Source organism: Acromyrmex echinatior, chromosome 6 (assembly GCF_024713525.1).
Source record: "Acromyrmex echinatior isolate Ae372 chromosome 6, ASM2471352v2, whole genome shotgun sequence".
In the NCBI taxonomy this organism is placed as follows: Eukaryota; Metazoa; Arthropoda; class Insecta; order Hymenoptera; family Formicidae; genus Acromyrmex; species Acromyrmex echinatior.
Window position 1 is genome coordinate 10,255,773 of NC_141857.1, and position 23,709 is coordinate 10,279,481.

Sequence of the window (23,709 nt, forward strand, 5' to 3'; positions counted from 1 at the left end):
AAAATTCATTTTTATGTTTCATAACTCGAAAAGTACTTAATGAAAAATGTTTTATTGAACTTTATTGTAGTGTTTTGAAAAGCTTTCCAGTTAATAGATTCTGGAACCAAAAATAAGATGTTCCATAAAAGAAATCAATTTGACCTTAATCTGACTTTGGCGACGCCATTCAAGATTAAACAGATGTGATCAATAAATAAATCTTTTTAAACCTTACAACTTCTGAAACATTTTTCTTAAAAATGCTTTGTTTCCGAGATATTTGACTGTTGTGGATTTTTTGATACACTCTCCCAGCAAATACCAAATATAAATACAATATAACGTGGAAGTAACAAATAATTATATAACTATATATTTATATATATATATATATATATACATATATATATGTATAAAATACAATCGGGTTAAGAAACCATTACATTGTTTCGTTATTTATATGTTATAATAAACGAACAGCAATATAACGGCATTTATTGCATATAACAATATTATATAACAATTGTTTCGTTGATATTATAATATATTAATACTATATCATTTAAATTATGTTCTAACGTCGCGGTCTCTATCCGCGATGTCGCGAAGCTCTGTGCCAGTCGAGCTGTCGAGCGCTACAAAACGCAACACGCGTGACAATTTGTATTTGAATCATGAAAATTTACGGACAAATGAGTATTACTTGTGCTATTGAAGAATATAGAATATATACTAGTGAATTCAGTCGCTTGCATTACAAATCATATTGAATATTAAAAGCTGTTCCATGGAATTAGTGAAGTTAAATTTAAAAGAGATAATTGTTGAGTTTAGCCTTCACCTCCGATGTTGATTAAGTTCATTCGACGCGTTTTTACACGAAATGAATTTGGTAAATAAAGTATCGCTTTGCCCCGTAATGAGATATTAATCGTTACAGTGAAATGAAGATTATTCAGATTAGGAAATCTGTCACATCGATAACATAAAGATAGACATATAAGTGTATACTATAATAAATATTATTTGCTTCAATATTACACATTCTTTGTTTTAAAAATAAATTCTCTGCTTTAAAAACATAATTTTTGTGCTATAAAAATACAAATTCTTTGTTTTAAAAACCCTGCAAAGCGGAAATAGATTTTGAGCAAGGCTTGCTACCAATTCTTGATTGCAGAAAGGCAATTAACTGTACCCAAAGTTTGTATTATCTAACATTGTCAGCAAATTGTCAGAAATATGACAACCCTGGTAAAAAATTTTCTCTTTAATTTTTATCTCTTTAATTTACGAATTGGAACATTTTTTAGAAATACTCAGAAATATTCAAAAAGTTTACATCTTCTCTCAGAATTTTTTATGACAAGTGAATTTTTTAGATTTTATAATATTTCATTAGAAATTATTTACAAAAAATATTAGAAATATTATATTTTATAATTAATATATATATGAAAAATTCTGAGAAAAATTTTCACCAGTCTGCTAGACATGCTTTGCCAGCAGATTGATAGTAAAAAATGAACAAAACCCTGCATAATCGATGACAGATTGAGAGCAGATTGAGAACAAAACCTGAAGCAAACTACTCGATTTCTGCCACCAATTTGCTGGCATAGCTTGTCAGCAAACTTTATCGACAAATCCATAGCCAAAGGTGGGCACAGGATGGTTACAGTTTTGTAATCAAAATCTAATCGAGTTTGCTGTCAATTTGACCCCAAATTGATTAATGTTTTGCTATTACAATTACCAATTATTAAAGTATAATACATGAATATTACGATTAAATACTTCGAATATTCAATAATGATATTTATAAATATATATGTATTTATTTATTAAAGCATATAAAGATCCGCTACTCAATACATTAAAAAGAAATGTTGTATATAAGATCAAATGCAATGACTGTGATGCATCGTATGTCAGACAGACTGATAGGAAATTGAAAACAAGATTATCAGAGCATCGTAAACACATAAGTAGTCAAAATTCATTTCATTCCGTTATTACAGAACATAGATTGCATTACGGTTATGATTTTGATTGGGGAAACGTTCAAGTTTTGGATAGCGAGAAATTTTACAAGAGAATAATGTCGGAAATGATACATAGACAGACAATAGACAGACAAATGGTTTGAATTTGCACATACATGCCTTAAATGGCGTTTACATCGAGACGAATAAGTATAGGATGTATTAATGTATATGTGACCGCGGTGATCTATAGTTTATTTTATTGATTGATTTATGACTTCGTTAAACTGAGAAGACTTACTGTTAACAATTCATAATGGTTCAATCTTTTCAATTTTAATTTTAATTTTTAACGAGTTTTCTGAAAAAAATCTGTTCAATTTTTTCCATAATGTTGTCAATTGTATGTGACTATTCAGGACTTCGTGAGGCTGAATTTTCCGTATTTATTACATATATCTTTTCCATCTATACCTTTTAATTTCAGCTTGAGTTTTCTAATCGCTCAGCTTTGAAACTTATGTTGGACAATTTACTAATGTTGGATTATGGCTCGATTTCTCACGTTTGCTCCGAGATGATCATGCAGAGAAGATGATTTCGAACTGTGATGTTAACAATCTAAATTAACGGTGTTAGTATTAAAGGTATTAGGTTGAAGGTGACTTAAAGATGACTTGAAACGTTCCAATTTTTATATGGTCTTATATTGACCTTATTATATTTTTTGATATTTTTTTAATATCAAGCATATTTATAACGGTTGACTCCTAGAGTCTTTTGTTTTATATTCATGTATTTTGTAATATTTTTACATATATTTATGTGCAAACTTTGAAGTTTATAAATTAATGAATTAAAATCAATATTACATATGTCTTTTATATCCACGCAAAAACAATTTTCAGGGAATGTATTTTGCACATACTAATCCCAGAGAAAGTCTTTCAATTAATTCTAAATGAAAGCAAATTGTTTCATTTGTTTTCGCTTTAGAATTAATTGAAAGACTTTCTCTGGGATTAGTATGTGCAAAATACATTCCAAGATCTTTTCTGGGAATAGTATGTACAACAAGCATTAAATAAGCTAGGATAATGTATAGCAACATAACAGTCACATTTTAATTTTATAATATTATAATAATGCAGCAAATTATATTACTGTTATATGACTATTATATAACATTTCAAGTTACATGTTATATTTATATTATACAGCTGCAATGATTCGTAAGTGGGAAATTACAACTAACGTAGACGTAGAATGTTATGTACATATTATATTATCTGTTATGTTCCGTTATATAGAAGCAACATAATAGTTATACATTTATGTTTGCTGGACTGTATATATTGCAACCGCACTCACGAGGGTGGCGCAACTTCTTCGCGCGTTCGCACTTAATAATCTTTAATCTTTAGAATTTTCACAACAAGAATTCGTCTGGCCTTAAGAGGAACGCGACAGAAAAATTATCTTTACCACTTCTGTGTACATCATGAGATCTCGAAATTGATAGTTGGGCGCCAGTGAGCGTGCCACTCTTTCTCGAAATTAATCAGAATATTTTCCAAATGATATTCTACTGAACTGCGAACATTGACGGCTCTCGTAATCGACAGCTCAGCCCCTCAGAAATGGCAGAGGGGATGGTTCATAGAGAGTAGAGGCCGAGAGAGTAGAGGATAGTTTGGAGGAACGAATAGGAAGTGACTGCAATGAATGATTCAGCAATTAAAACAAGAAAAATAACAAATATATTCTATTAATCCGATTCTCATCTCCGATTCTCGGACACGTTCGATAGAATTACGATAGTAGCATGCGAAATGTTAGATTAATCTCGTCCGTTTTCTTGTACGCTCTCCATAATGCGTAGCAATTATACTAATTCTCGACAGCACGAGCTTCTGTCACGTAAGAGCAATTATTGTAATATCGCACAAGTAATAGTTCGATAACCGAGGCAGTAAAATGATTATTGTAGACACGGTGTGACCTCGTACTCATCCGCGCGAATTTCGAATCATCTTACAGAAAAAAATAAAGAACGCACGGACATCACGACATAGAATTCCGACACAAGCAAGACAAATTATCACGCGGCAATATTTAACGAAATGACCAGGCTGTGGCTCAGGCGGACACGGAAAGTTATTACCCCGAAAATATCCTAACGAACAGTCGAGCGAAACGGCGCGCTTATACACCATTAACGCGAGAAATCTGACGCAAACATCATGTACATCTTATGTGCGAGAACCGACAACGAAAGTTACATGCGCCTTCCTGACATAGAAATTGGCGCTCAACGGTACTCGTCTCATCACGATAACCCTTCTGGATTCCTTGACATGATAGACTTCCGTTTTCAGCGTCCTGAGTCTCTCACATATACGCTTGATTCGTTCGCCACAGCACAAGTGCCGGGCGCTGATCTTTTTGGGCAGTGATGGTATATGGACCGCTTTTCTAGCGCATGCGCGTCAGTAGAATCACGTGAACCAATAACGTCTCGAGCCTAGTTTTGGCGGGTTCAATGGAGGCAGGAGATTAGGTAAAGCACAGATTCTTGCATAACGCATAACACATAAAGCATAAGAAATTCAAACAATCACAGTTCTTTATTTCATGCAAAGGAAGGAAACAAAGGACTTTGATTAGTTCAATTTCTTGTGCATTACGTATTATGCGTTATGCAAGAGTCTGTACTCTCCACTTTAGTCTTAGGTAAGTATAAATTTATTTATTTATTATTAGTATTTATATAATGGATCCTAATATTGCCAAAGGAGCTATTAAAAAACGCAAAAATAGAGATTTTCAAACTTCATGGCTAGATGAAGATATTTTTAAAAGATGATTGGCTTCCCATCCGATTGAAAATAAAGTGCTTTGCACGGTTTGCAACTGAATCATCAGATGTTGTAAAACAGATTTAGTAAGGCATTCACTAACGGTCAAGCATATTGAAAATATAAATTCTAATGATAATTGTAATGTCACCGATAATATCAAAAATTCATTAACATATAAAGAAATAGTAAAGTGCGCAGAAATTAAAGTAGCAGCTTTTTTTGCAGAACTTGCTTTTTATGAATTTTAATGCTTTAAAGAATATTTCTATTTTAAATATTAATGATAAAAAAAATATACAGAATTTAGAAAATATATATTGGATATGGGAATAAGTTTCCGCCCATTGCAGAAAGATGTCGTTAGTAGCATTGTTCGTGTGTTTGATAGAATGGCAAGACATGTTTTTGAAAGGTGTGTGTCCAAACTTTTGAGCTCAATAGATGGCATTCGTTCGAAGCGTAACAAAGAATAACTTTTTTTGCGTTGAAGATGTCGGAATTTATTCCAAAAAAGCAACATTTGCGGGAAGTTTTACTCTATTATTTTATTTTAAAGAAAAGTGCTGCGGAAACGCATCGTTTGCTCGTAGATATTTACGGTGAGCATGCTCCATCGAAAACTAGTTGTAAAGAATGGTTTCGGCGATTCAACAGTAGTGATTTTGACGTGCGTGACAAAGAACGCGAAGGTGCACCGAAAAAATTTGAAGATGCAGAATTGCAAGCATTACTCGAAGAAGATTCGTGTTTATCGCTCGATAGGTTGGCAAAAGAGTTAAATGTTGATAGATCTACTGTTGGAAAACGTCTACACGCAATGAGAATGGTGCAAAAAGAAGGAAATTGGGTGCCACACAAATTGAAAGAGAGAGACATGGAAAGACGTTCTTTCTTGATCATCTGCGAGATGCTTCGTCAATGACAAGAAAGGAAGGGTTTTCTACATCGTATCGTAACTGGCGATAAAAAATGGATCTACTACGATAACCCTAAACGCTTGAAGGCATGGGTGATGCCAGGTGAACCAGGTCCATCAACGCCAAAACGAAATATCCATGCTTCGAAGATTATGTTGTGCATCTGGTGGGATCAAAGAGGTATTATATTGGGTCATCTAAAAAGTATCCGCGATATTTTGTCACTAGATATATGACCATCAACACACATCTAGTGACAAAAAACCGCGGATACTTTTTAGATGACCCAATATATTATGAGCTGCTCAAATCGTCCGAAACCATCACTGGCGATCGTTATCGGCTACAACTGATACGTTTAAATCAAGCTTTGAAAGAAAAACGACTGGAATGGGACAATAGGCACAACAAGCTGATTCTGTTACATGACAACGCTAGGCCACACGTTGCAAAACCGGTCAAGAAATACTTGGAAGGAGTAAAGTGGGAAATTCTGCCCCATCCGCCGTATTCACCGGACATTGCCTCTTCAGACTTCCATTTGTTCCGATCCATGCAGTCGGCCCTTCTGGAGAACGATTCAATTCTTATGAAGGTATCAAAAAATGACTTGATGAATGGATCGCTTCAAAAGAACCAGATTTTTTCATTCGAGAAATCCGTTTATTACCGGAAAAGTGGGAGAAAGTTGTCGCTTCCGAAGGAGCATACTTTGAATAAACTCACTTACATAGATTTGTTTAAATAAACACATCTTTTTCATTTAAAAAGGGCGGAAACTTATTCCCATATCCAATATGTGGAACCGGAATGTAAAAACTTTATCTTTCGAATGCGCGCAGCAAATTAAATTAAATTGTTTAAATTTTTATATTACAACAGTTGAAGAAATGTTAAAACATTTGCCTTACAAAGATCCTTTATTTTAATCATAGCTTTTTTAGATCCAAAAATTACTTTGTATGATGAAAATAGATTAAAAATTAACTTGCATTACTACACGAATAAACCATATTGATGTAACAAAAATTAGCTTTTGAATGGAGAATTTTGCCATTAATATTTAATGAAGAACAAAAAAGAAAAAAGAATTAGCTTCTTTCGAGATAGTAATGTGGAAAAATATAACAGACTGTAAAAATTTCGAAGTAAAGATGTTTCCAAATTTAGAATCTTTAGTTGAAATAATTTTCTCTCTACCTCATTCAAATGCTGAGATCGAAAGAATATTTTCTATTGTAACAGACGTAAAAAATAAAAAACGGATACGGATACAGGTTTCTCTATTAGTTTTTTCTGACTTTTCATCATTTTAGAAGTTTGATTAAAAAAAAAAATTAATTCCAATCATGTTTACACAGTTTATTTTTATTTTTATTGTTTACTGCCAAAAGTCGCCAAAATGATGCTTCATGTATATTTTGAAATAATCATATATTAATATTTTGTTAGTGTGAGTTAATCATCCGTGTTGTATACGTCTATGATTCCGATATATTTTGTGTTTTGTTTTTCTCTTTGTAATATTGTTCATAGTGGAATCAGAAAGACGAAGCATTCCGAAGGATGCGCAATAGACAATAAAAAGTTGTGGCTTGGCCAGTCAGACACGATCGGCAATGCGAAAAATGATCATGTGGCGAAATGTCATTTTCATGTATAATTTACTAAATTATTTATTTGATAATTTATTTAATAGAAACATAATTTTTTTCATTTCATATCGCATAAATCTGTTTTAAAATTAGCCTGTCAGCGATTCGTGCCCATTCTCGATTTCTGTCACACACATTTCTGTCATTACCAATGTGATCTTGAAATGCCATACAATGCCGACAGCAGTTGAAATTCGCCCCATCCTTACTCTATCATGCGCAATGCTTCATCTGATTCCATCATGGTATTGTTTACTTATAGCAAGCAGAATCAATACGACAACGGCAAAACTGTGTATTATCCTATTCAATCGTTTGTTTTTTTTTCGTATTGTACAATACAGAATATCGGAAATATATAAAATCTCAAATAATGGAAATAATATCAAAATAACGTTTCATTAGTCAGAGAAAGCAAAACAGCTCAATTGGAGCGTTCGGTTATTGGATCCAATTCCGGTTCTACTGTTAAAGGTGTCCGTTCAGGGTTTTTAGATTTCCTCTTTTTATTATCATTTATAGCAGAAGTCGGAGGCAGAAAAACAAGTGCTTTACACTCACTTAATTTTCTGGCCGAGTGGAAAGGATTTTACGTATCTTCAGCTGTAATATATTTAAATAATCATAAGATCACTTCACGCACACCCGCCCGTCCGCCCGCCCGCGCGCGCGCGTGTACCTCTCTTTCTTTGCCTGAATAAATGTCATTCCAGATAGCCATTAATAATAAATGTATGCTTTTTCTGTTTCTCTGTTTAAAAAATATAAAAGAAAATATAATACTAATTAAAAAATTGATTTGCGCATCGATTAATCTTAAATTTCTGTCCATGTTTGTTATACTGACTGCACAAAAATTGCATAGAACTTGTTCCATTACTAGAAATGCATGAAGTGTGTTAGAGAAACGGAACAAGTCCTGCATTTTATGCTCTGCACTGGGTACTCATATGTTTCATGCAAAAAATGAAACGCATCCATAGGAATATAGGGGCATTTCGTTCCTCCCTCGCATCTTGCGCGCATGTACGTTAGAGCATTCTGTATGAAGGCATAATAAAGCATTAAGTTTGAGTGTACGCCGAATTTTTAATCATTGATGTTTCACGGTCCCAAACCCGACGATGCACAACACAAATATATTTAATATACGCTAACCAAAGGTAATACATATAAAAATAGCGCTATATGAAAATTACAACAAATGACATTTCGACTCCGATCGGGTCTAAACACATATAATATTAATAATTATAAACATAATCAGAATAATAAAACGGATATAAACTAAAAAACAATAAAAAAGAAAAAATACAGATTTCAATTCGACGTAAAAAAACGATGGCAATAATTCTCCAGACAGAAGTAGCGATGATTAAATCCGAAAATTCCTTATGTTTAAAAAATTTCGTAGTATGTATGAAAACAGTAAGTGTGATTTATCGTTGATATTGATATCCATTATATTATCAGTTCTTTTAAAATAATCTGTTACCAATAGTCATGATAGATAAAATCGGTGTGATAATAAATCTGTTGTTTTGAATAAATAATTAACGTTGTAAAGAATCATAGATAGCGAAAGAGAGGATAGCGAGTAGAAGTCTGCGATAGAAGGGAGAGAGTACAGAGAGGCATACGGATGAAAAGTGGGAGAATAGAGGTTGAGAGCAGAAAGAGAAAAAAAGGAAAAGGCAGCCGAGGCTAGAACTACGCTCAATTACAGACGATTAAGAGACAGCTTCTGGAAATAGCTTCCGGAAATTAGAGTAGAGACTGCGAATCTTAATTGGGGTCAAGGATAAGGCGTTAAATTTTGGATCCTGGAATCTGATGATTCTATATATGGATGGAGAGGGTGATTTCACGCCAAAGATGCCTCGACGTCTGCAAGCCCAGCCAATAAATATAGAAGCCTATTAATTTACACATGCTCTTACTTTCTTTCTCTCTAGGTAAATGTATATTGCAGTTGATGAAATACGTGACAGAACGAAATATTCGAGTTAAGATATTCGATTATGCATGTGTGTGTGTGCGCGCGCGCGCGCGCGTGCGTTCAATTCTGACGATTGCGCCGTGTATCGAAGAAACATGCACATTTGTAGATAGCGATTTGAATAAATTGAGCAAAGGACTTTTATACAATAGCATAAATTAAATGAGATGTGCGATTTCCTTAATCCTGTAAAGTTTACACATGTATCACTCTTAAAAATTATCAAAATTATTACAACGCTTAGTGAAAATAAGAGTAGATAATACAATGTAATAGTATAAGACAAGTAGCCGAGCGCGCTTTCATAATTATCAAATTAATATTAAACTATTATTGAACAGCTATCGAATAGCTATTGAATCATTGTACTATTATTGAGCAGCTATCATTATTGATACTAGATTTTTAATTGCAGGGAAAGAAAGAAGCTCATTACTCGCATAAAGAAAAAAACAGGAGCGTGCAAATCTTGAAGTTACGTAACAAGCAGATGATATAGAAAAAAGCGAAAAAAATATATTTTAGGATTGTGAAGGAAACCCGAAAAGAAATAGAGATTAGAATTATAATTTTTTGTTATTCAAGTTTTATTTTAATAAGTTGATTAACTTATTTAAGGAAAATTGCCTTATATACAGGGTGAGATATTTAAAACAGGTCACCTGAATAATTCGCTTGTTTTTAACAATAAAAGAAAAAATGCCAAACAAAAGTTGCATGGTTTCAATAATGAGATGAATCAGTTGATAAAAAGAAAACACATAGTTGCTTTAAAAAAATTTGCAAAATAAATAATTCTTTAAATAAGCAACTATGTTTTCTTTTCATCAATTGATTCATCTCATATTCTGTTGATAAATGTATTAAAACGATTATCAAAAAATTAATAGTTTACGAGATTTTTAATATTTTATGCCAACATATGACAAAATAAAATATAAAATATCACGTAAACCATTGGTTTTTTGATATCACTACCTTAATATTTTTATATGCAGAATAATTAGAGGAATATCATTGTGTAAAAAAAAAATCATACAATTCCGTTAAAAGAAGTGATCTTCATATCTTTTTAACACCTCCATCTAGAAGAAAGACATCATGACCAAAATACCTCCTCCTTGAAACCATGCAATTTTTGTTCTTTTCCTTCTATTGTTAAAAACAAGCTAGTTATTCAGGTGACCTATTTTAAATATCTCACACGCTGTATAATTCTAAACCTATATAATTCTAAACTCTTAAATAAAGAGGAAAAAAGAATTAGAAAATAATTTAAAAAATTAAGTAATATATTTAAGTATCATATTATACATTTTTTTACAAAACATTAATTTATTTCTTACTTAAGTAACACAGTGTATACAATTTTATCTGAAGCACACATTATTAATTCGCACTCTATGATTGAAGTTGCATTATAAATTTTATGCAATTTTTTTAACGCAATTTTTATCGCATTTATTATTAATACAATTTTAGCATATAATAGTCACAAATTATTGAAATCTCGTTATGCATGCGATTTTATTAAAACGATATGGTATTTATTTTATGATTTTTATGATACGATTTAACAATAATATGATACGAGCGCAATTTTAATAAGATTTTAATGGTATAAGTTGATCAGCCGAACGCGCTTTCTTATTAAGTAATTTTCCATACAGCACAGAAAGATTGCAGAAACATTGCAGAATAATTTCACTGAAACATTACAATATTGCATGATTGGTGATTGCGAAACGTTGCTGAATCATTGTTGCAAAATTCCAATAATATTAAGATGTCCGCTTTTTGTTACAAAACGTTTCAGCAATATTGCAATGTTATGTATTTGGATAAATTTTTTATGAAGGCTCTAAAATAAAAATTATTTCTATACATATCTCTATATATCTCACTAACTTTAATTTTTCTACAAATCACATTTCTAGTGATATGTGCTTTCCAAAAGCAATTTTTTATGATAAAATCATAAAATATTCCAATAAATAGTATTAATTTTGAAAGATAAATTTATTCGTAAGGATAAAGTATGTATGTGTGTGCTCCAAACAAATTACACACAAATATTATTCACATTAATATAATAATACAGTCACTTGGTAAGTTAATCATGGATTAAGTTAATTGCAGTGATTCTTTTTAATTTGAAATCACTTCAAATCAATTGAAATCGATTAAAAAATGACGGTATAAAATTTATCAATAAAGTTCAGGCGCTGGTTTATTCTTGCGTTGACATCAGACATAAATATATCATCAATCACATAAATTAATATTTCGATAAATCGTTTTCAGCAGCTTAATTGCTTTATCGTCTTATCCGATAATGATGCATTGATTGTATCCAAACTTGATATTATATAATCTTTTGATTTCTTATTTAAAATAAATATAAAACTTAGCTAATGAAATGGCCGTCAAATAATAGATCAATAAATTTTTTATTTAAATATAAAATGAATTATATTAATTATTATTATCATAAAAACTGTTAATCTAAAAAACTGTACTACATCATAAAAACTGTTATTATCTAAAAAACTGTACTACATAAATATTGTAAAAATTTATATTATTATTGTAACAATTAAAGAATTACAATTTTGCAATGTTTGTGGAATATTACAATCATATTACTGACATTTTACAGGCATATTGTTAATTTATATTTCTGTAATATCTCTGCAATGTTACAACATTACAGCAATATTGCTTCAATCTTCTGTGCTGTATGGGTTAATACGTTAAGTGCCTATTTTATTTCACTTTTTGTTTACACCACATAATATCATCTAGAGTTATTATCTGGAGAGACTCACGCGCGGAGAGGAACCCATTTGACTACGTTACTTTTGACTACTGTCCCAATTGACCACGTTACAATTGACTTCGAGTTGCAAATAATCACGTTGACCAAGTTGCGATTGATCACGAGTTGCAAATGGCCACGTTTCGATTGACCACGAGTTCCAAATAATCACGTTGCAAATGATCACATTGCGATTGATCATGTTGCAAATGACCATGTTACGATTGACGTGATGCGACCTCTTTGATGGAAAGTCGGACTAGATAGGAAGGAGGTGAGGTGTAGAGTATCCTATGGGTGTATTCCGATATACACTGTCAGTACTGGCAGTACTGAAAAATTGTTTCGCTATTATTACACAGCGCGCTATGACAGCGTCTAGTTCTCTCAATGACGTCTTAAATGATAGTCATATTGAAACTGCGACTATACTTTCGAGATGAGGCAGTTACAGTGCAATATGAAGCTCGCTTAAAGAAGCGCAATGCGTCGAAATATTCGACCTAGGAAATAAAAAAATATATACATTACATTTAACTGCAGAAGATGCACATATATTCATTTTCATTTCACCGAAAATGACTTTTAAATTCCACATCTGAATATTTATTAACTATATCCATATAGTTTTTAACACGAGGTGAAACTGATTGAATTGGTGATTCTATAATTAGTTCATTTTCTTCGGAAGAACTATCGCTACTGTTTTCGTTCAAAATTTATTAACAATTTAGTATGTCTGTTATGTTTATGTCTGTTTACACTGTCAGTCTACTGCAAGGTCGTTCCAAATACAATGTTACAGTAATGCTGGCAGTACCACATTTTGTAAACGGCTGCGGCAGTGCACTGTTGTGACGTCATGATGGTTGCACTGCCAGTAAAAAAGAAACACACCCTATATTTATAAGAAAAGCACGACTGGTGTAAAGTATTCTGATTGGTCATTACAATCATGTGATTGGCAGTCAATCATAAATTTATTTCTGTATTAAAAATGGCTGTTTAATGGATGATTGGTGGATTTCATAGTCCATCTTGCAAACGACTATTTTTAATACTTTTTTTTTAAATATTTTTTAATACTTTTATGATAATATAGAAGTCTGTCACGCTTCTCTTATAAATATAGGACTCTAATGGAGTGGAACTTAGCAGAGGGGGAGGGGGGGAGGGGAGGTTGGGTGGAACTTGCTTCGCGTAGAAAGTCCTTAGGCAGGAAAGATTAGAGATCCTATAATCAGAGTTTGACGAAAACGGGCACAACTTTTGATTGGTTCTCTATCTTGGTCCACTTGGTATTTTTCAGATAACTTCATACATTGTCGAAAAACGAATGCAAAGAAAAGAAAGAGATAGATAGCTACAAACAGATGAGTAAAACCTGTGTCAAAGAGGTTAGAAATCGTTCCGAGATCTCGGACAAAGAAAAAATTAACAAATTACAATTGCATAATTCAGCCAATTGATCACTTCGATTGGTTTCTTCAGGTATTGTCATCACGTATTGCCTGTCACGTATTCTAACATTTTTTGCGCATGCATTCATACGAGAAAGCAATATCTGTTATCTCTTTTTATCCGCCATTTTATGGTTCATATTCGCCAAACTCTGATTATAGGAGCTCTAGGAAGGATGGGATGGATATCGCTTCGCGGGAAAGTTAAAGCCTATGGAATCGAACAATTATGGGTCTTGTTTCGCCTTGTAAGCTGAGAGTGGGGAGTGGACTTCGTTACACGTTATTTGTGTTTTAAAGTTCAGTTAAGGATATCTTTGTTTACAATACATGATTGTAGCAAAAATAAGACACTATTTTTTGAACATTTTTGTAACGAATAATGAGCGTCGGCTAAAACTTTCTGAAGGGCACTCAGGATCAGACTTTGACAACATATGTCAAGATCAAGGCGATTCGGAACTTTGATTATATAGCATAGGATGCTTTCCAATTGCTGAATCTTAACACAAACGTACACAAAAATGCGCAAAATGTAACATTGTGCACGATTCAATTAGAACAGAATGTGTACGCTGTGCACAGTTGAGATCCGTTTCGGATAGAGTTAGATTAAATGTAACTTTTTCCGCCTGAATTAAACAAAAAAAAAATAAAAGTGCCGGTCACTCAATGTCTTCCAATCTTATTTACAGCCTCCACAGTTAATAACATATAATTGTCACTAGAAAACACAAGCTTCGACCAAGTACAAGGTATCAATCATAAAACTTTATCCCTAGGAAAATGAAAAGTGAAAATTTTAACCATGAAGTTAATGGAAAAATTTTTCACTTTTCACTTTTCATCCTAGGAAAAAAGTTTCATGATTGATACCCAGGAGATCGATTCTATATCTTCAAATAAGGTGAAAATTACAAAAGCGAGCAAATTTACTAGTTGACCAATGAAATAATCAATATTCTAGTAAATTCGCTCACTTTTATAATTTTCACCTCATTTCAAAATACAAAATCGATTCCTAGATGTGTAATGTTGTATGTCGATGATGAAGGAACACAACTTGTGTCGCCGTGTGTACGAAAATGTCTAGAGATATTACAATTGGAAAACACCCATAGACTACTGCAGCAACTTCAGACTGGTAGTCTCAACAGAAGCAACAGAAAGAGAGAGAGGTACATGTATGTGACCTCTCTGTGAGGAATAATATCTTCGATGTTAAGTCTCGCACCATCGAAAGCATGGCAAATTCAAATATATATTTTAGGTTTTTATTATTGTAGAAACTTATATTTTAAGTTTAACATGTAGAACTAATTTAATTGTTATCAAATTTGTGATGTATATTGTGTTTTGTATATTATTATCATACATTCACATAAATATTAAAATATAATATTTGATAATAAGTTAATGATAATAAGTATTGAAACATTTAAAAACAAAAACAAGATTACTTATTTCATTTAAAATAAATAGGAGATAAAATGTGATATGCACAGATTAATATAATAAAAATAGGTTATATAAATTTAAAAAAATTTTATAAATGGATGAATAAGACAACAATTAAACGCAAAAAAAATCAAACACTTTTTTACGCATATCAACTTTATCAATATGGAGCATTAAAATGAGAAATTAAGAAATATTTGATACTTTTTATAACGACGATTAATGTACGATATAATTATCATTCGATATAGCATTTATAATGTATGAAATATAATTATCGTTTACTTCATAGTAATAATACATATTAAATCAAATAATTAAATGCAAATAATTCAACGTGATATATAGAGGAAAGGCTCCTATTATGAGATATCGATTCATTTTAGATAAATGCTAGAAGTTTATGGGCAGAATTTAAAAAAATAATAGATTTTGAAAGGAATTTAATAAGCTTTAAGATAACGTTATATAAAATTTAATTTAAATTCCATTTTTTTTTAATTAAAGAAATATAAAAAAATCACAAAGTCAAAAAATTGTGCTCCTAATATGAGATGCCCCGAGAAATGGAGAGTAAAACGCAAAATATATCAGTATTGCAATTATTATTTACTCTTTAGCAATGATTTTCACTATACATAGGAGCATGGGTTATTTCATATTAGAAATACCCTGGGTATTTCATTTCTTTCCATGCCTTACGGTTTTATGATCATCAAAACTAACTTCTGTAATTAAGCAATTCAACACGTATTTTTCTATTAGTCTTCTCTATCACCATATGAAGAATTTATTGTCAAATATTTATTTATTAAATAATAAACAAGATTTAAAAGCTCATCTCAACGAAACTTGATGACATTTAAATTCTAAAATCTTTTTTTGCAATGACTACAGGCATGATCTAATAATGAATTTTCCACTAAATAGTTTTCAATTCAAGAATAATAAATTCATGATGAAACCAATAGATAGCGTTTATTAATTTAGCGGAAACGCCGCTATCTCATATTAGGCGCCTATCTCATGATAGGGGGCTTTCCTCTAAATACATGATATAATCTCACAGAGAAATATGTTACATATTTAATAATTTTTATATAAAATTTATATTAAATATGTATTATGTCACATATATACAATATGTACATATATATACATATATATATATATATATATATATATATATATATATATATATATACAGGGTGCGTCACCAAAATTCAGACAAATCGAACAATTTCTTGTCGTGGCAGTCTCAGAGAGCCTCTTTAATGTGTACGATTTGTATCGAAGGTCCTCCTCGACAATTCGACGCATTGTTGGCTCGCTTACACCAACAATCGATGCTAATTTTTGCCTTGGGTCATCCGAAATCAGCGTTTGAGCCCTTTCAACGACTGCAGGGATCCTCGCGGACCCGTGCGTTCTTTCGAGTGACTCTTCCTCGCTGGCATACTGGAACCTTCGTTGAACTGTTCTAAAGCCGTATATTTTGCCACAACGTCATAAACAGTGGATCTCGGATATCCAAAGAACCGAATTATTTCCGTTGCTGAGCGCCCGGCGCGAAGGTCTTTGATGATCGCGGCTCTTCGATTATACTCCGCACTTGGTTTCAACATCGCGGCCATTTTGAGAATATGACTATTTACTAGAAGCATCAGGCTTTCTTGGACGCCAATAACAATCTCTGGCGGAAGCACAGTATAACAGAAAATTTGAATTGAAATTTGTCCGGATTTTGGTGACGCATCCTGTATATATATATATATATATATATATACACATATTATACATACTTTTTTAAGATGGGCCACATAGGGCCCGACGAAGCGCTCTTTCTGCCTCCTTGCGCACCGTCACTCGACTGTGAGTCGTCCTACGAATTCGCGCGACGCGGATAAACTGCATATTGGCTTAGACGTTTCCTTTTTTAATTCGAAAACTACGAATATTTCAAAATGACATAAGAATTTTTTGTTCCATTTTTGATCCATTCTCCACCTCCAATGTGGCCCCGACCCATCTTAAGAGACACCCTGTATATGTATATATATATATGTATACACACTTCATAATGCATCTTAGGTTCTCTTTCTATAGAAAGAAAAACATAAAGTGTGTTAAATAAAGAAAGATTCAGTATCAACTTCACGACGCGAAGCAGGTCAGTATTCACAGTCAATTCTTACATTTAAAACTGTCTTAAATACAATCTTAAAATGTCATAAGTCAATCCGAGGACTGTATTAGCATATTAAGACATTATTTAAAACGTTTGAAAATAAGAACTATGAATACTGCCCCATGTTTCGCGTTTCACAATTGTCCATGCACACTATAGACGACGCGGAGCAAAAGTAGGCATGGTTTGGCCGAACTGTAATACTTCCACCATAGAAACGCTCCGCATTCGCTAAGTACATATGTATGTGCGAAGGATTCCCATTCCCCCTTTTAAAACTAAAATCAATTCTTTTTTTTTTAATTATATCTCGTTTTGCATGCAAACTTGAAAAGTTTCCTATGTGGAATCGTGCTTCACGTGGAAAGTTATAAACCCGTGAGCGATTTCACATGAGTTTACAACTTTTCACACATAACAAGAGCAGAGCAGAGTCTTTTGCTTCAAAATGTTAAGTTCAAATTTCGTACACTTTATTGTAACAAATATAATGTAAGAAATATCAAAAACGCATGTACAGCTACGTTCGGAATTATATATTAGGTGTTGGAATTAATTCGTAGCGTTTTACAAGTGATGGGAAGTACTTTCATTAATGTATTTTTTAATGCTCATGTGAAATAAATAACATTCTTTCATTAAAAACGCTACGAATTAATTCCAACATCTAATATTTAATACACATCGAATGCCTCTAAGTATTGGGTCATTTATGACCATCAACACCATCTAGTGACAAAAAACCGCAGATACTTTTTAGATGACCCATATTATTATTATTATTATTATTATTATTATTACAGGAGAGTCAAATGTAATTATGCTGAATAAAGAAAGTTTGCTGCAGGTGGGAATTTCCAGATAATTCTAATTTGGAAATGAGTGAAACATTTTACTCTTCAAATTCCGAAAACGTCGAGTTGGATGCAAAAATAACGTCGACGGGTGATCAGATGAAAGTACCAGATTGTTATTAGATAAATATGCTGAGTACTTGGAGTTAGTTGATCCTATGAACCAATTCAAAAATAAAAAGTTAATGTGGCTAGAAATCTCAAAAGATTTAGAAAAAAGTTTAAGCATAAAAACGTATATCCAATGAGAAAATCGTTATAAAACTGTTCTTAGAAGAAAACGTATTTGAGAAAAAAAAATAATTCAGTGTCCGGTACAAAGCAAGTTAAAGTAAAGTTTGAAAATGAAATTAATAAAATTGCTAAAGACAATAGTGTAGAACAGAGATATTATAAAATTTAAGTAATATTATACTTAACGTTAAAAATTTCAAGAGCATCTAATTCAAAAAAAGAGAAAAAACTAAACGTGGCATACTTAAAACTTTAGTTGAGATTCAAAGAACAAGAAATTAAGAAGCAAGAACGACATGAAGAAAAAATTAGATTGTTGAAAAGTTTTTTTTGAAAAAGAGAATAAGGATTTCTAAAACATATATCGTGATATTAAAAAATATTTTTTTCCACATTGCTTTTCTGTGTTATTTCTAAACATATAGCAGTACAATAATATATAAAAAGAATATGTTTATATTAAAAAAAAAAATGTGATAAGATCAAGTCATTTTTTTAGTTAATATGAAATACAAATATTGTAATTTTCCTTTAATCTCGATATAAAGTTAAATTTGTTTTATATTAAAAAAAAAGTATAAAAGAGAATTACAATACAATGCATACATATATTTAATGTATGTGTGTCGTACGCGAGTGACATTGTAAAAAACGCGCCGTATTATTACTTATACATATATCTCAATATTTTTTATCAAATATTCTCTGATATATATTTTAATATTTGCATGGTATAATGTGTACTGTAATAACGTTACTTTTCTTTGTTTTCTAAGAACATACTGTACAAAAGAAATGTATGTATTATAGCTATATTCAACTATAGATATTAAACAGTTGTAATATTTATATTATTTTGATATTTATATGTGCAATATTATTACGTAATATTTTAATATTGAATTCGGTCACTTGCGCTACGCTAGATCAGTGCATATTAAAAGCTTCTTTATAAGCAAAATTAGCAAAATTAAATGCAAATATATAAATATATTTTAAATAATTAACTATTTACTAATGACATGTCACGTTATTTAACAAAATATATATGTATCATTTTATTATCAAAGTTGATATTATATTGTATCATTGCATTAAGATATTTCATATAAAGCAGCTTTTAATACGCACTGATACAGTATAGTGCGAGTGTGATCGAATTCATCAAGTTTCAAGTATTATTATACAATACTTTATTGATATTTGCATAGTTACGAAATATAATGTTACATAAATAATATAACTTTGTTCTTTTTCTTGTTATTATTATTTATTTACCTTTCAAAACAAATATATACAAAATTACACAATGTTAAATATTTCTACAGTTAATGAAATCATAATACAATCATATTATCGTGTTTTTGTAATGCAATATTTATGTTATAAAGCTGTATTCACAAATACATGTAAACTTAAAAGCTTTTTATGTTGTAAATTAACCTAATGTTTCATAAAAAGTTCCTTTTTTGTTCACCTGCAGTTCATTATCTTTATAATTTACTTCTAAATTAATTTCATTGTTTTGAAATTGTTCATCTATTTCCTCTAACAAATCATCTAATTCATCTTCATGAAGAATACACAAATTGTGTAATGCACGTGCATTTATAATAAATTTACAGCAATGTTGAATGGTATGAAACTCTAACTTCATTAATTGTTTGAATCGTACTTTTAACAAACCAAAGGCATTTTCGATTTTTACACGACAAACAGAAAATTTATAATTGAAATTTCGTTGCGTCTGTGTAAAATTTTCATAGTCTCGATAAGGAATAACAAGATATTTTTTGTAAGGCAGCGTCGCCCAATATATATCATTCATTTCCACATGTATTTGGCAACATATTACTTATGAAAGATAATTTGAAAACACGTGCATCATGAATTTATTAGGCGGCCCTGTGAAAATATCAAGAAACCTTCTCTTCGCATTACATATTGCTTACAGTGCTAAAGAAGTCGATTTTATAATTCGTCTCGATTTCTATATTATATTACTTATTTGTACTTACTTTGTACTTACTTTCAATGAAATATTAACGTCGACAATAAAATTATTGCGGACAATTTCGACTATGAATATGAATAATTGCTAAAAAGTAATTATATACATTGAAGAGAATCCAAACTAAAAAAAGAGCGAAACGTATGTAATATTATAATCTAATTTTTGTTAGTAAATTAAATACAATATCCAATGTCGGTTCTTATTGGCATTATCACCTATTGACTAAAAAGTTTTCTTGTTTAAAATACATTTAATATATAATTCATAGGAATGTTTGTCTTTTATTTACATTTTCAAATTTTTCTGAAATCTTTGCCTTTTCTTCAATTGTTTTCTGAAATTTTATAATAGATCCTGCCAAGTTATTATACATAAAAATCCATAATATTGTCACAAACAAGGTGAAATGTGGATTCTGCCATATTAAATCTGCTTGCTACATCTCTAATAACACTTTTATTACCTGCAAACCTTTAATGAAAATATTTAAGTAAATGTATATACGTACTACTTAATTAATATTTTTTTATATCATAGAAATAAATATGCATATATAAACATATTTGTGTGTGTGTGTGTGTGTGTGTGTGTGTGTGTGTGTATAATGCGTATGTATATGCGTGTGTATATTTTTAACATATAATTTATTACCACAAAAATGTTAGTAATTTTGTATCATTAATAGTATTTTGGCAAAAATCCGATTCTTCAAATAAATTTTTTAATTGTAAATATGTATTTCGTCGCAAACGAAAATTTTTCTGAAACTAAATATTATAATGTATACAATTATAGTATAAATATTAAATCTTATATTCGAATATTATAAAGGAAACTGAACGAATGCAAAATTTCTTGCACTGCCAATTTCGACAGTGCAGTTTGCTGAGACTACTGGAAAATCGCGGTTAGATTGAAATAATGGCGTTTAAACGATTTTTGTTTCTAAATGAAATATTAGAAAGCAACAGTAGTGACGATGAGGTAGCAAATTTTATTGTTAGTTGCATAAAAGAAAAAAACCAAAAATAAAGAATTTCATGTTATAAATGAGTTTTCAAATGATAAAGAAGAAAGTAAATTTATATAACAATAAGAATTTTTATGATATATATATGTATATATACATAATTATGAAAATTATCCAATCGTTCTTATAAAATTGTACGTAAAATGTGATTGGATAATTTTCTTTATAATTGTACATTATACGATTATGTGGCTATGCAAATTTTTGTGTGGATATACCTTGTCACATATAGAATATGGTATGTAGCGTAATAGTGTAACATTACCGAATACGATGAGTGCAATGCACCAAACAGGAATCATCGATTGAACACGCTACACTGGGAAAATGCACTCAGTGTACTTAGTGCAGGCGACCGAATTCGCTACATGACATATATGTAAATACATACACACACATACACATTTGCAGAAGTGCACTATAAATGGCGGAACCAATCAGAGAAGAGGAACACTCGTCGTCCCACTCTCTCTTGATTCTCTGAAGGTTTGTTCGCGTCGCATGTTCCAGCATGCTCCAATGTGCTCTTGTTATAGCTTTTACTCATTTCAATGAGTTAAGAGTGAGTAAATGCTATGGTAGGAGCATTTTAGAGCATGTTAGAACATGCAACGCGAACAAACCTTCTGATTATTGGATGTACTTGGTGTGTATTCCCGAACGCAGTTCACATGTGGCCATAGAGCATGAAAATGTGACCGAGTGCAGTATTTCACGGCTGACGGGATTTTCTAATCTCAATAATTGCCAACTTTAACGCTTAATGTTTCGATTCGTGAAGCAGAGCGATGCAGATTCGTTCGTTTCGAACAAAAACGCGTTAAGTGAAACTAATTTTATCGGCTGCGTTCAGCAGAACACAACAGTTTTATGATTCTCTGCTGAGATAGGACCATTCCTCTTGATCTAAAAGCATAACCCAATCAGCGTAAAGAAAACTTCCAACAGTTGCAAAATAAACGTTCTGCTGAACGCAGCGATTTCTGAGGTGACGTTGCTAAACTGAACAATTACCTTTAATGATTAATATTCTCGCTTCGCGGAACTGAGCATATTTTACAACTAGATTTTTCCGTTTCATGCAAAAACGCATCGAATGAGTATAATTCCATTGAAACTGAAGGTGAAGAGCGTCTTCTGAATAATTACCAAAAATATTATTATCATAGCATACTTACGTGCCAGATAACATTTGTGCCATTGTAGTATACATGGCACAAGATCCTACAACTTCTTTATAATCTTCTAAGGCCATCTTTCTTGTCTTGAGTTACTTTGACTTATTTTATTCAAGGTTCACACTAACTCGTTCAATTAACCCGTGAATTGTTACCAATATCAAATACTTCGAACATCAAAGTCATAGGAGCACAGAGAGGGGCCATGCCTGTCTATTTCATGACACGCTCGAAACTCCGGTACACTAGCGACACTAATCATATATGGCAAACTTCCATATAAAGTTTTAGGCTGCGTTAATTCATTTTGGAATATTCACCCAGGTGGCGCTTATATTACTTTAATTATATTTAAATCGTGATAGGCTCTGTGCACAATAGCAGGAATAAGGAATTAGAAATAATGAGTAATTATTTCAACCTATCAAAAACCGTATCCGATTTTCCATATCCGATTTCTGATAGATTAAAATCGTTATTCTTTATTTCTAATTCCTTTCTATTAATTCTATTGTGCGTAGGGCCATACCCTTTATAAAAAATAATAGAAAATTGATAGAAACATTAGAAATTGATAGAAGAATGACAGAAAGTGCATAAAAAGAAAAAGAAATGAAAAAGAATTTTAAATGGTGTGGATAAATAAAATTTTTATGGATTGATTTAAAAAGAATATTAAATCGTATGAATTTTACACCGATTGGACGTACTAGTGAAGTTATAATCAGAAATTTGTCTTTGCGCCTACCTAGGAATTATCTTTATTTTAGGAAGGTAACATTCATTTTTTTTTTATACAAATTTTAAAGCCTTGTCTTCGCGATAATAAAAATCAATTCAAGATTTCGGTTACTGAAAGAATTATCAAGTCAAATTTTAACAATTTGGTCACATAACCCAATTCTTTCTTCATCCAAAACCTTGAATCATAAATCTTATATTGGGTCATCTAAAAAGTATCCGCGGTACTTTGTCATTAAATATATGACCATCAACACACATCTAGTGACAAAAAACCGCGGATACTTTTTAGATGATCCAATAAATATGGACTGTATCAAATTATATAAAATTAT

At 31.4% G+C, this 23,709-nt stretch overlaps 1 protein-coding gene across 21 annotated transcripts in view; it reads right to left on the reverse strand.

Annotated features, from left to right (window-relative positions):
* Positions 1-23,398, reverse strand: part of LOC105148659 (sugar transporter SWEET1) — a 35,525-nt gene extending 12,127 nt beyond the window's left edge. The window contains exons 1-6 of one of the 21 annotated variants that reach the window (XR_015545432.1): positions 22,634-23,014; positions 22,470-22,572; positions 21,077-21,192; positions 20,715-20,896; positions 20,441-20,509; positions 17,612-18,333 (exon numbers count right to left, since the gene is read on the reverse strand). Coding sequence is in view for 2 of the 21 variants with exons in the window: in XM_087407118.1 (XP_087263244.1) it covers positions 22,634-22,710 (77 nt within the window). In the remaining 19 variants the exon portion in view is untranslated. Of the gene's footprint in view, positions 1-17,611; positions 18,334-19,655; positions 20,897-21,076; positions 21,193-22,469; positions 22,573-22,633 lie in introns of those variants that run through there. The other 20 variants (XR_015545430.1, XR_015545431.1, XR_015545427.1 and 17 more) reach the window with 20 other exon arrangements.
* Positions 23,399-23,709: the final 311 nt, after the last annotated feature.